A 14459-nucleotide genomic window follows, 5' to 3' on the forward strand; every position below is an offset into this window, starting at 1 on the left:
AGTGCTCCCCGCAGTCGGTGCCCTCCTTGATACCCATCACCGGGCTCACCCATCCCCCCACCCTCCTAGAAAAATTAAGATGTGACTGTGGTTAGATCCCTTTGAGAACAAGTAACCAAGCTGTGAGCTTTGTCACAGGCCCTCGCGGCCCTGGTTGCAGAGGTCGCATACTGTGTTTCTGGAAGAGAAACCATGCAGGGATGCTTTCCTCCAGGGGGGTGCAGGGGGGACTGGACCCTGGTCAGTCACAGGTTAAACATCTGGTGTAGGGGAACAGGGTATGTGGAACAATAGCTTGGGGGCCTTGGATGACTCTTCTAGCCACATGACGGAGACGCCCTCTGCTTCCCGAGGGGGCATGAGTGTGACAGCAAAAGGACGGGGCCCAGCCCGGGGCCTGAGAGCATCGTCTGTTACTGATGCTCCTCTACACAAACCAGCCCAGGCTCTCATTTCGGAAGTCAGACACCACCTCACACAGGCTTTCTCGCCTGTTTCTCCTCTAAGACCACCTGAGTCCAGTGCCCTCCAGGCAGACTTCTCAAGCCCTCTGCTGCCGCCCACGCCCTCAGTGACCCTCTGTCATCCAAGCCTCAATAACTCCTGGACACTGGGCCTTCGGACCTGGGTAGTTCTCTCTCTGTGTGTATCATGAGGTGTGTTGGCTGCGTTGGTACTGAGACCCCAAGCCCAGCAGGCCTCTAGGTGCCATCAGCGTTACTGAAGAAACTGGCCACCTAGGAGCCACTGCAGATCGCATTGTTGGAGATGGTCTTCACGTGGGCGGTCCCTTTTGCATCTGGTTGTTCTAAGGCTCCTTAAAATTATTTTTAAATATTGTGATTTTTGCTTATATGAATTTTTTTTTTTTTTTAAGATTTTATTATTCATCTGGGGCATCTGGGTGGCTCAGTGGTTTAAGCCTCTGCCTTCAGCTCGGGTCATGATCTCAGGGTCCTGGGATTGAGCCCCGCATCGGGCTCTCTGCTCGGCGGGGAGCCTGCTTCCCCCTCTCTCTCTGTCTGCCTCTCTGCCTACTTGTGATCTCTCTCTGTCTATCAAATAAATAAATAAAAGTCTTTAAAAAATAAAAAAATAAAATAAAGATTTTATTATTCATCTGAGAGAGAGAGAGAATGAGGAAGAGCATGAAAGGAGAGGGGTCAGTGAGAGAAGCAGACTCCCTGCCGAGCAGGGAGCCCCATGTGGGACTCGATCCTTGGACTCTAGCATCATGACCTGAGCCGAAGGCAGTTGCTTCACCAACTGAGCCACCTCGGCTCCCTTACATGAATATCTTTGAATGAGTTTCATCAGATCCATTGGTAAACTGGTGATGAAGGAAGGTTAGGATTTTGCTTAATCTTCGAAAATGTCTTCACAGATTTTAGGGTCTCTCTTCCTTCCGGGGGAGGGGTGGTGGTGGTCCCTGCCCTCACTTGAGTCAGAGTTGTTACATGCTGGCCTCTAGGCTGTTCTGTGCCCACGGCTTGCACTTAGAGTGCAGTGGTGGCTGGGCTGTGGGATTGTGCTCTCAAGAAGGCTTTAGAAATGATGAACTTGGGATGCCTGGGTGGCTCAGTTGGTTAAGCAGCTGCCTTCGGCTCAGGTCGTGATCCCGGCGTCCTGGGATCGAGTCCCGCATCGGGCTCCTTGCTCGGCAGGGAGCCTGCTTCTCCCTCTGCCTCTGCCTGCCATTCTGTCTGCCTGTGCTTGCTCTCTTGCCCTCTCTCTCTCTGATAAATAAATAAAATCTTAAAAAAAAAAATTAAAAAAAAAAAGAAATTATGAACTCTTCTGATAAAGAAGCAGGACCAACATGGGCTTGCAGAATGACTCTCATTTTCCATTAGAGCTTTTAATGTCATTGTAAAATATTCATGAATTGTTTCAAAACAAATAAGGATTGATTCTTGGAGGTCACTAACGTGTAATTCATAATAAACCTGAGTGCTTCAAAAAGTGTTGATGGAGAGAATTTTGAATTTTTTTTTTTTTTAAAGAAGCACATATACTCATTGTAAACATTTTGGAAAATAAAAGACGCCTACTAAAAAAAGAAACAAACAAAAAAAACCAAAAACCAAAAAACTTATCCACAGTCCTATCACATAGATGCATTCCTGAAATAAAATTCTGCATATTTTATTCTTTTGTTTTAAAAGTATAAATAACATGGTCCATATCTCTATATCTTAAAGATTTTATTACTTATGTATTTGACAGACAGATCATAAGTAGGCAGAGAGGCAGGCAGAGAGAGAGAGAGGAGGAAGCAGGCTCCCCACTGAGCAGAGAGCCCGATGTGGGGCTCGATCCCAGGACCCTGGGATCATGACCTGAGCCGAAGGCAGAGGCTTTAACCCACTGAGCCACCCAGATGCCCCATATCTCTATATCTTAACCTTGACAATCTGGTAAGTGTTTGTAGAACAATTTGGATCTGGTGTCTTGAAGAGTGAGTGACACATTCATTCTGTAAAATTTGCAGCTTTTTTTTTTTTTAAGATTTTATTTATTCATGAGAGACAGAGAGAGGCAGAGGGGGAAGCAAGCTCCCCAAGGAGCAAGGAGCCGGATGCAGGACTCAATCCTGGGACCTTGAGACAATGACCCGAATCAGAGGCAGACACTCAACCATCTGAGCCACCTAGGCACCCAGATTTGTAGTTTCATACGAAAGATATGTTGTGAAATTTTACAGTATGCCACAGTACCTTTTCTAGTCAGTATGAGTTGTGTTATGCTGTGGCAACAAACAGATCTAACATCTCCCTCTGCCTGCTGCTCCCCCTGCTTGTGCTCTCTCATGCTCTCTGTCCAATGGATGAATACAACTTAAAAAAAAAAAAAAAACAACTTTAAAAAATGTCCTAAAACCCCATGTTTCTACTGGTAGGAGTGTCAGGTGTCAGGACTGTTCTGGAGGGCCCCAGTAAGGAACGGCGCTGTTTACCAGGATATCTTGTTCTCTGCCTTCCAGGCACACTGTGGGGTTGGACATTTGTTCTGTGAGATGTTCCCCAGGCAGATACACGCTCACCCTGGTGGAGTTTATGCCCCAGAACTCCACATTTGCCACTCTGGCTTCTAATCATGCCTCCTCTGGGCGGGTGGTGATGGAGTAACAGTGGGTGTTACGGGGATTTGGCTCATTGGAAGCCGAGTGAGAGATCGGTTATATTTGGTCCCTCTGCCACATCCACCCCTAGCTAGTTACTGTAGCCTTCCCGCTGCAGGAATGGCTTCCAGGTAGGCTCTGAGCTGACATCATGGAGAAGAAACGGGCCCTAAAACCCACAAGATAGATCAGGATTCTATTCAGTAATGCGGAATATGCAGTTATAAACACACTGTACATTTTCTCTGTTTTGGGTGGAAATCACAAAAAATAGAACTGATCAGAATCCCAGGGTCTGTGTGGCAGAAGCCTGCAGCGGTAGCACAGAGCATAGTCCGTGTGTGTGGGAGATCACAAGCCCTGTGTCCCCGTCAGATGAACTGACTTTGGAAGGCCCCCCGCCTCATGTCCCCAAATGGCACATAAGACTGCCTCCCATGCACTGAAACAGACTGAACAAATGTGTTAGTGATAAAGTGTGACACACTTGTCTATAAGTTCATGTATGTGGCGTAAGAGCACGCGGATTGTGTAATGGTGGTGTGCTCAATGCAAAATAGTGGCAGTCTGAAGTTTGAATTGTTCCTGATGTATACCGACATTTCAGATTAATTCTGTATACTTTTTTTTTTTAAAGAATTTATGTCTTGGGGCACTTGGTTGGCTCAGTTGTTAAGCGTCTGCCTTCAGCTCAGGTCGTTGATCCCAGGGTCCCGGAATCAAGCCCCATGTTGGTCTCCCTGCTTAGGGGGAAGCCTGCTTCCTCCTCTCCCACTTCCCTGCTTGTGTTCCCTCTCTCACTGTGTCTGTGTCATATAAATAAATAAAACTTTTCTTTTTAAAAAAAGAATTTCTTTCTTTGTCAGAGAGAAAGAGCTCAAAACAGGGAGCGGCAGGCAGAGGGAGAAGCAGGCTTCCCGCTGAGCAGGGAGCCCAAACAGGACTCGATCCCCGGACCCTGGGATCCTGACCTAAGCCGAAGGCAGATTCTTAAACAACTCAGCCACTCATGCACCCCTGAAATTTTTTTTAAAGTTTTAATAGTAACTTAATCAGCCCAAGTATTTTTCTCCCTCCCTTCCTGCTTTTTTGATGTTGTCAATCATAATTAGCGGCAGTGGTGGAAACCTGACAACCTTTGAATCCCAGCTCACTTACCAACTGTGAAAATACTCCTGGTCAGCTGGTCAGTGCCCTATGGAAACGGCTCTGTCCAAGGATGGGCAGGATCCCCCAGTTGGCAAATGCAGTAACTGTTACTTATTTGCATCTCTTTGAACATCTCTGTGCTGTTTCACATTGTGATGTTTGTCTACTGCCGAACTGTTAGAAGTCGAATTACTTTTCATTCCTTGGTTCCTTTGAAGTTGTTGGCTTCCCGTATAATTTTGAGCCCTTATTTCCTTCTTGTGGGTCTATAGGTAGCTTTTATTTTAGCAATGATTGTTAGACTTCACTTTGCTGAAGGAAAATTAGATATTTGCTGTGCCAGAAAGCAGGCAAAAAAGTGTCCTGTTTATTAGAAACAGAATATTAGAGGCCACCAAAATACTGGTCAAAAGGGGACTGATGAGGGACGCCTGGGTGGCGCAGTTGGTTAAACGACTGCCTCCGGCTCAGGGCGTGATCCTGGAGTCCCGGGATCGAGTCCCGCATCAGGCTCCCAGCTCCACGGGGAGTCTGCTTCTCCCTCTGACCTTCTCCTCACTCATTCTCTCTCTCACTGTCTCTCTCTCTCAAATGAATAAAATAAAATCTTTAAAAAAAAAGGGGGGGGGACTGATGAAATTATTACGAGCATTGTTGTGTGTGCGTGTCAATCTGTCCATATCTCTGCATTTGAATACTTGTGGTATTGTGTATACGTGTTCTTCATCTCATTTCTGGTGTGAAGCTCCTAAAACCCTTGACATTTTCTACATGATAAGAGGTGTCTTTTTTTGATCTTCTCAGCAACCCGCTTTCAACCACATCCGAGTTTGTGGTAATGAAGGGACCTAGGGCTGGGGGCTGGCCGCCAGGGAACCAGCCATGAGATTAGAGAGTTGAAGGTGTTGGGAAGAGGGCTACGGACTGAGCCCTATGGAAACTTGAACACAGGACACGACCGCTGCCCAGACCCTTGTGGACCTTGCCCTGCCTACCTCTTCATTCGCTGATCAGTTACATCCTTTTGTAACCTGGATGCCGGAGCCCCTGGCTCCAGGGGTTCCACACAGACCAGGTCTGGCTACTGGCCACAGACAAAATACAAAGGCAGAGAGAGACAGTGTGGTGAAACTAGGAAGGACTTTATTCCAGTGAGGGCGACACCAGGAAGACAGACATCTCAGAGCCATCTCTCAAGTGCTGAAAATACTTCTGGGTTTAGGTAAGGAAAATGTGGGGCAGAGGTTGGAGGTATAAGCCGGTCGGGGCCGGGAAGGTCAGGTGCAGGACGGTCTTGGGGTCAACCCCGCCGGGTTCTTGCTGGCTCAGGGCAGGCCCTGTTGCTTGAGGGAGTAGTTTCAGTTTCTAGCCCAGAATGCCTTGCCTGCAGGGTTTTTTTCCTGAGTGGAGAGATAAGCTTGAAAGAACTCAATCAGATAACAGACTGAGGTCAGAATGGAGGCTGTTGAAGTTCTCTTCCACGTGAATAGCCTTTCTAATAGACTGTAATGAACTTCGTAATAAATCTAGAACCTTCTCAGTGAGGCCTTCCATGTCACTCCCTAAAACTTCAAACACCTTTGCCCTAGTTAACATTGCATTCTCCTTCCCTACTTTGATTTTCTTCCCCCTTTGTACTTCATACGGCCTGGCACACTGTACTTTTAATTTCATTTTTGAAAGCTTCTCCTTAGACTATGAGCTAGAGAGCAGATTTCTGTTTTGTTCACTGCTGCTGCATGAGTGGCCTGTTAGATTTGCATATTCTTGAAACTTTTTATTTTAATATTTAAGACTGTAGGTGTTACCTTCCCACACAAATATGGTTGAAGTTAGCATACCAGAAACATTTGTAACTCATCAGTACAGTGTGTTATTTCTTGCCCAAGATTACTAGATCCAGTTACAGGGGGAAGAAAAAGGTTAGGAGTTTCCCTTATATGAACTACTTCTTTGTGAATTGATTGCAAGTCAAGCATGTAATTCAGACGGAGAATTCAGGTCCCTGATTCTATAGAAAACTAAAAGAGCCATTAGGAAAAGGACAAAGAATGTGCTTAAAGCCTCCTGTCTCTAATGTGCTGACTTACACTGTGAACCACAAATTGATAGGAGAGGTGTCTTTTATGATTGCTGGGCACAAATCTGGATAATGGATAGAGAGGAGCTGCCCTGCCCTGCCTCTTAACGGGGAGACCCTGCCAAGCATGTCAGTAACTGTGGGTGTAGGTATTTAGTCCCCCCACCCGCCTCCATTTGTTGACGATGTGCAAGTAACTGTGCTTGGTACCTCAGGTGGAGAGAGATGGGCTGGTCCCTGTCCTCAGAAAGCTCAGGAGGCAGAGGGAGGCATAATGTCAAGTATAAAAAAAGGGTAGAATGCAGTCACAGATGAACAAGCTTTCCTGGGAGAGGGTGGAATCAAATAATGTCTGGCAGGGAGAGAGACAATCAGGGAAGGCATGGGGAGGAGGTGGCACTGAGTGGTGCCCTGAAAGGCATGCGTGGGACTCCAGGAGGCAGAGAAGGGCCACAGAACAGCCCCTGCCTTGTGTTTCCCACGCTTCAGTCATCTGGGGATCTTGTCACTCCGACTGCATAGATCAAAGAGGAGAGGCAGAAATTCTGTACTTCAGCCGGCTCTCTGGTGATGCCGATGTTGCTGGCTCTGAGGACAGATCTGGGACCATAGAGCTGCCTGCGTACACATCCTGGACCTTTGCAGTGGGGGTCGCCTCACGTTCTGACCCAGGCTGGACATGTGGTGGGCTGCGAGGTACTTGGTAGGAGAAGTGCTAGAGTAGAGGCCAGGAGCCCAAGATCAATCTGGTTTTTGGTGCAAGACCACCTGACCTTTCATTGCTCCCTGGGCCATCCACTGAGCCTTTGGGCCGCCTCCTTCTCCTGAAATCTTCCTTTAAAAAGCTCACGTGGTAGGGTGCCTGGGTGGCTCAGTGGGTTGGGCTGCTACCTTCGGCTCAGGTTGTGATCCTGGGGTTCTGGGATCTAGTCCCGCATCGGGCTCTCTGCTTGGTAGAGAGCCTGCTTCCCCCTCTCTCTCTGCCTGCCTCTCTGCCTGCTAGTGCTCTCTGTCTGTCAAATAAATAAATCTTAAAAAAAAAAAAAAAAGCTCACATGTTGATTTCCACCGATACCTGTTTGACTGTGATCTCCAAGCTCTTAGGACCTATTGCTGGAATGTTACTTTGGTCCTTCAGGAAGAAATTGGTGCCATTATTGGTAGATTTTTCAACATTTTTTAAGATTTTATTTATTTGACACAGAGAAATAGTGAGAGAGAGAGAGAGCACATGCGCGCCCAAGCGGGGGGAGTGGCATGCAGGTAGGGAGAGGGAGAAACAGACTCCCCGCTGAGCAAGGAGCCCCATATGGGGCTCCATCCCAGGATGCTGGGATCATGACCCGAGCCGAAGGCAGCCACCCAACTGACTGAGCCACACAGGCGCCCCACTTTTTCAGCATTTTTATAAGCTGTCATTCTGACTTTGTAATGGCCAGGCCCGGTGATCGCCTTTAAAAAGCATAGCTCGTGAATGAATGAGGTGGGCCTCGCTTTTAGACGCTTGTAATTGGGAGAAGAGGGGATAATTCGCATCCCTTTCTGTTTTAAAGCCCTCTGGGGTCCCCGACCACCTGCTTGACCTCTGCCTGAACCCCCAGGGTAGCTGCAGATGGCATAAACAGACACCATTTGGACCCTGCCCTCTCGGCATCAGCATAATTGCGGTAGGGACTCGTAGGGACTCGAAATGAAAAACGTGTGTCGGCCGCGACCGCTTGCTGGTGGCGGAGGAAGCACTGAACACATGGCAGAGCCGTTCCTGTTTCCTCCCAGGGGCCGAGCCGCCCTCGACAGTGGCCGGGGACCACGGCGGGGCGGAGGTGTCCACGTTAGGACTTGGTCCCTTTGCCAAGGCCCCCATACCTGTTACATAAGAATTTCATCGGGTCCTGTTCCTGACGGCGATACTGCTGTCCCCTGAGGACTTCTGGCCGCATATAGCGGCGGCGGTGGGGTTTTATTTAAATGTGGCAGGCACATATGTCCACAGATGGATACTAAATATACACACGTGTGTGTGTTTCCAATTTTCTTCCTAGATCTTGGCCCTGATTGCATTCATCTGCATAGAGACCATCATGGAGTGCTCCCCGTGTGAAGGCCTCTACTTTTTTGAGTTTGTGAGCTGTAGCGCATTTGTGGTGACGGGAGTCTTGCTGATCCTGTTCAGTCTGAACCTCCACATGAGGATCCCCCAGATCAACTGGAACCTGACCGTGAGTATAAGCCCCCACCGCCCTCTGACCCTGAAAGGACCGGGTGCTGCCCAGCTCCAAGGGCGGCCCAGAGTCTCTCCGCCATCTTGTTGGGCGCCTGTTTATTTGATGCTGGGTTTACTGCAGTGCAGCTGTGAGAGTTTAACTTTCTTCACTGGGTTGAGTAAAACTGTGAAGTAAGTTGAATCTTCACCAACGGTAGAGCCGTCGTATAGCAATTATTTTGCCCCACTTGAAAGATGTCATTTCAGTTTTATGCTCCTCTGAGCAGATTGGTAATGTTGATATTTGCAGAACCTGGAAAGAAAAAAATGGAATTAATACGTCACACTGGACCCAAAAGCCGTTTACAAAAGCATTGATTCGGGAAGAATTGAAAATACGAGTGAATATGCCAGTGACTTGCAAAGCCTAGGATTAGCATTAAATTCAAAGGCAACTGGGAGGACACGGAGGGTTCTGTGCTTTGGTCAGAGTTGTTTTTTGGTTTTGTTTTTTTTTAAGATTTTATTTATTTATTAGACAGAGATTGCAAGTAGGCAGAGAGGCAGGCAGAGAGAGAGAGGAGGAAGCAGGCTCCCCGCCGAACAGAGAGCCCAATGCAGGGCTCGATCCCAGGACCCCAGGACCTTGACCTGAGCCGAAGGCAGAGGCTTAACCCACTGAGCCACCCAGGCGCCCCTTGATCAGAGTTTTGAGTGGAAGCCCGAGCTCTCAGGGGTTTGGGTTCTTAACCCCGTTTGACAGCCTTGCCTGCCGGTCTGCCCCAGCCGCTCCTGGCTGGTCACGTCTGGGCCAGTCTTGTGTTACTTTTCCTTATCCTGCTCAGTGAGAATGGAAACTTAGTAGCGCTTGGTCTTCTTTCTTTGTTTCATTTAAAGATTTTATTTATTTGACAGAGAGAGCAAACGAGCGAGTAGAGCGAGCGAGTAAGCAGTGGGAATGGCAGGCAGAGGAGAGGGAGAAGCAGGCTCCCTGCAGAGCAGGGGAAGCATGATGTGGGACTTGGTGGCAGAACCCTGGGATCATGACCTGAGCCAAAGGCAGTGGCTTAACCTTGGTTTTCTTGATGTTTCTTTGCAAACAAGCATGTGCAGGGGCTCAAAGGGAATCAGTCAGAGAATCACAGGAAAGCACCATCAACTGCCTCACATGTGCCTGTGGGAGGAGAGCCCTGTGGGGCCCCAACCCCAAGAGGGCGCATGGTGGCAGCAGCAGAGCAGGGCGCTGCAGACCACCTGCCCTTGTGGGAGCTCCCCTTCCGCTTGCCTTGTGCTGGGTGTGTGCAGCACTGTGGGAAGGGAGCCTGGGAGGAGGTGGGGCTGGTCGCCCTGCCTGACAGGGCCCCTCCCACGGTGATCTTGTGGCCTATGGAGAGGAGAGGGTGTTCCCACAGAATATTCTGTGTGGTGGTCAAGCTTCTAGGAGGGAGAAGAAAAGCAGAACTCAACTAGGGAAGCTGGTGTCAGATGAAAACTCAGCTGGTTGTGTCCTGGTTTTGTGACAGGTTTTACCATCTCAACTTGAGTGTGTGTGTGTGTGTGTGTGTGTCATCTACTTTTTTTTTTTTTTAAGATTTTATTTGTTTATTTGACAGACAGAGATCACAAGTAAGCAGAGAGGCAGGCAGAGAGAGAGAGAGGAGGAAGCAGGTTCTGCGCTGAGCAGAGCCCGATGCAGGACTCCATCCCAGGACCCTGAGATCATGACCTGAGCCGAAGGCAGAGGCTTTAACCCACTGAGCTACCGAGGCGCCCATCAACTATTTTTTTTTTAAGGTTTTATTGATTTATTTGACAGAGAGACATAGCAAGAGAAGTAATATAAGCAGGGGTAGGTGGGAGAGGGAGAAGCAGGCTTCCTGCCAAACAGGGAGGACGATTTGGGGCTCGATTCCAAGACCCTGGGATCAGTACCTGAGCCGAAGGCAGACACTTAACGACTGAGCCACCCAGGGACCCCGTCACCATTTTTTTTAAAAGATTTTATTTATTTATTTGAGAGAGAGAGAGTGCATGCAGGGGGTACAGTGAAAAGGGCAGAGAGAGCGAGAGGGAAACCCAAGCCGACTCTGCTTAGAGCCCCATATTGAAGGCCACCGTTGGTAAAGTAGAGACGACACTGCTTTGTAGGTTTTTTTTTTTTAAAGATTTTATTTATTTATTAGACAGAGATCACAAGCAGGCAGAGAGGCAGGTAGAGAGAGAGGAGGAAGCAGGCTCCCAGCAGAGAGCCTGACTTGGGGCTCGATCCCAGGACCCTGGGATCATGACCTGAGCCGAAGGCAGAGGCTTAACCCACTGAGCCACCGAGGTGCCCCTTACAGGGTTGTTTTAAGAATGAAACGAGACCGTGTGTATAAGGGACCTCAAGCCTGTGTACGCAGCTGCCATTCTGAGAGAGATTAATATGACCGCAGGCATATTGGTCTCCTACCAACCACGTTTCCCCTACAGACTTCTGCCAGGTTTGGCTTTACTCCCTCATTAAGTCTTATCTACTGATTTGACAGCTATAAATCTGTTAAAAGATTTCATACTGCAGCCTAATAACTAATTCATACTGGCCATTATCCCCAGAAATACCTCTTTAGTGAGCTTTCTAGAATTCTGATTTTTCTGTTTTAAACATGAAGGGCTTTTTCCCCTTGGTGGCTACCACATATTGGGTCATGCCGATGTGCATCTTTTTCACTGGGAAGTTCATGTACATTCTCTTTCCTGGACAGCATTGGGTAGGGCATACGCCTACATGTGATAGTCACTTGAGAACACTTTCAGCCCTCTGGGATCCTTTCCAGAATTTCCACCCTTTTGGAGCAGATGAAGGTATATGCATGCTTATTCAGCAGAAGAGTGCATGAGTACATGAACTTGAGGAAGTGTACTTACTGAGGGGAGCTCAGGTCATCTGTTCTCCGGGAGGGGAGAAAAAAGTGAGTTCTTCAGGGCTGGACACAGCTCACTGAGTCGCTACAGAGGGTTGGCCTTGACCATGTTTTTTCTCTAACAAGGTGGTGGGAATATTTTGTCCTCATTAGAGCCAGTTATGGCTAATGAGTGAAACAGGGTGTGATTGGTATAGAGTTAGAAAAATGGTGATTTCAGGAGCCTTTGTTGACACAAAAATATTCATGTAAAATGATAAATAAGGAGGAAGCTGCAAAGTATATATTTTATACTAGCATTATTTGATGCAAGCAGAAAGATTCTGTTAGCTCTGGACTTGCTTGATTTTGATGAATCTGTGGGACTTACCTGGTGATACTTGTTTTTCTCCGCATATTCGGGGCTCATACACCGTTGTGTCCCACCCATGTTTACCTTAATTAGTGCCCAGGCCTCCCCCCTCAGGCCGCCCCTCTCTTCCATCCCCGTCTGTTACTGAAAGCCATCTGCTAGGGGCTCCTACTCTCCTTAGGCAGCTCGCTGAGTCCCGTCATGGACTGCTTCTCTGAACTTCTAACAAGGAGGGAAGGTCTGTGCTCTATTCCCTTCTCCCCGTTACTGTTTTCTCACCTCTTACTGTCAAATATAGCTCACTCAGAAAACGTGCTAAAATGTACCGTTGAATGAAGACTGATAAAGGCTGTGGAGTATATCCACCTGGGTCAAGAGAGAAACCTGACATCCTTGAAAGTCCTCTGGTCAGGATCACTGGGGCCTCCATGGTCCTGGATCCTTTGGCTGTTCCTCTGTCTCCGTACACCCCCTCCCCGCCCCCTCCACTGAACAGTGCGAGCAGAACTGCCCTGGAATGTTCTGTCCCTCCTGCTGCACTCTCTGCTCTTGCCTGCCATGACACCAGACTGTCCTGGCTCTTCTTCCTCAGTGCCTCGGTGGCCCCTGCTCACCCCACAGACCTTGCACAATCAAGAACCCAGGTTGGCTGTTGAGTGGGGACAGTCTGAATCACCCAGAGGGGCCATCTGCAGATCCCCAAGGCCTTGGCCATGACTCGTGGTATAATGTTTCCTGACACCCCTTTTCACACCAAATATAGGTCTTTTTTTTTTTTTTTTCCTGACAACTAAATCTGTGTAGTATTTCCACACCAAGCAGATCTCTAGTTCTCTTGACACTAACAAGGTGTCCGAAAATTCAGCTCCGTTCCGACGCTGACTTCTGCAGTTGGCACAGACCCCCGGGAGAAGGGCCCAGTTGGAGACTGCCCCCTGCTGCAGACACCTGCCACAAACTGGGCTCTTGGGGGAACTTCACCGAGTGCAGCTTTGCCTCCTGGGGTTTGTAATTCTGTAGAACAATTTACAGAGCTTGGGAGGAGTGCTGTACTTAGGCTCACCGGTTTGCCAAAAAGGGTACAACTCAGGAGCAGGCAGACGGAAGGGATGCGTATGCATAGGGCAGGGTCCAGAAGAGTCTCAGCGTTCTGGAGCTTCTGTCCTTATGGGGTGGGGGTGCAGCACCAGCTCAGAAGCTCCCTGCACACTGTGGTTCGGGGCTTTTCGTGGAGATCTCATTACACAGGCATGATTGAGTTAAAGTCATTGACCGTTTGCATCCATGTGTAGAGCTGACACCAGAGCCAGCCACAGATCCTCGTGGTTTGGGGGCAGCTGCAGTGAGAGCCTGGGGCCTGAGCCTGTTTTCAGCTGTCTCACCTGTGGCCAGTCCAGCAGACACAGTTGGACACCTGCTTTGTGCTGGGATTTGGGAACCAAAAGCATGGGGTAGGTCGATGCAAGCTGCTCGCCCCTTGGTAAGTGTGCTTCGTGAGATCCAGTTTTGTGTAAGTCCTGGTGGAACATAGGCAAAGAGGTAGTACATGCCTTGGGGCAGAAGCCTGGAGTGGATGTCAGCAGGGGAATGTTCAGAGAAGAAGCCAGATGCTGGCTGGGCCTTGAAAGCTGTGTGGGTACCCACTGGGCCCAGAGTGTGGACGGATGGGGAGGACACGTTGCTGGATGGCCCATCCTCTGGAATGGAGATGGGGTTGGAGACAGTGGGCCTGCCAGGGCTGGGCGCCTGAGCAGATAGGCCGGAGATGGGGCGACAGGGCAGGTGGCTCTCCTTCCCAGTCCCTGCTATGTCATTGTTTCCGGGCATTTCTAGAACAGTTTTTCAAGAATAGCTAGAAGCTTCTTTTTTTTCTTTTTCTTTAAGAGGTTAGTTTTTAATGTGCAGTCTTCTGGTGTTTAGATGTTGGCGTGTTCAAATTTGTTTGGAATGCTGTGCATGTCAGACCTGTCTGTGGGCCAGATATGGCCAGTAGGCCTTGGGTTCACACCCTCTAGGCCACATCCTGTTGACCTGTTAGTGGAGTTAGAGAGGCTCACCCCTGTATCTACCAGTGTGTCAGCAAAGGAGACACCCGGAAGCCTGTGTTTGGGAGGGTGGATTTCCTCTTCATCTCCTAGCACAAGGATGGTCTGCACCCTTGGGTGTTCTAGGGGCCAGACCGGAAGCATAAAGTGGTGGGAGGTATGAGATGATAGGGAGTGGGGATGGCTGGGGCAAACTGGAAAGCATGTGGCTGAGAGAGTACACGTCCCAGGAAAAGCATTTTAAAAAATTGCATTTAAAAAATGGGTCACCTCATTGGTCAAGTTTCTGAACTCCTGAAAGACTCAGCCCATTCCTGTAAAATGGGAATATCTACTGCATAGGCTTGATGTGAGAATTAAATGAAAGCATGTATTGAGGAGTACATTAAAATGGAACTGGTGAAGGTAGATAATCAAGAATTATTACTTTTAGGGGGCACCCAGCTAGCTCAGTAGGTGGACTGCATTGACTCTTAATCTCAAGGTTGTGAGTTCAAGCTCCATGTTGAGTGTGGAGCCTACTTAAACAATAATAATAATAATAAATAAATAAATATTAAATAAAATGTTACTTCTGTATTTAAAAAAAAAATGGATCACACCATC

At 48.4% G+C, this 14459-nt stretch overlaps 1 protein-coding gene across 1 annotated transcript in view; it reads left to right on the forward strand.

Moving 5' to 3' along the window:
• The window catches only part of CMTM4 (CKLF like MARVEL transmembrane domain containing 4), a 67828-nt gene that overhangs the window by 41388 nt on the left and 11981 nt on the right, over window positions 1-14459 (forward strand). Inside the window, exon 2 of the mRNA XM_044256009.1 lies at window positions 8393-8569. Within this exon, the coding sequence (XP_044111944.1) occupies window positions 8393-8569 (177 nt within the window). The remainder of the gene's footprint in view (window positions 1-8392; window positions 8570-14459) is intronic.

Source organism: Neovison vison, chromosome 7 (genome assembly GCF_020171115.1).
Source record: "Neovison vison isolate M4711 chromosome 7, ASM_NN_V1, whole genome shotgun sequence".
NCBI classification, from domain to species: domain Eukaryota; kingdom Metazoa; phylum Chordata; class Mammalia; order Carnivora; family Mustelidae; genus Neogale; species Neogale vison.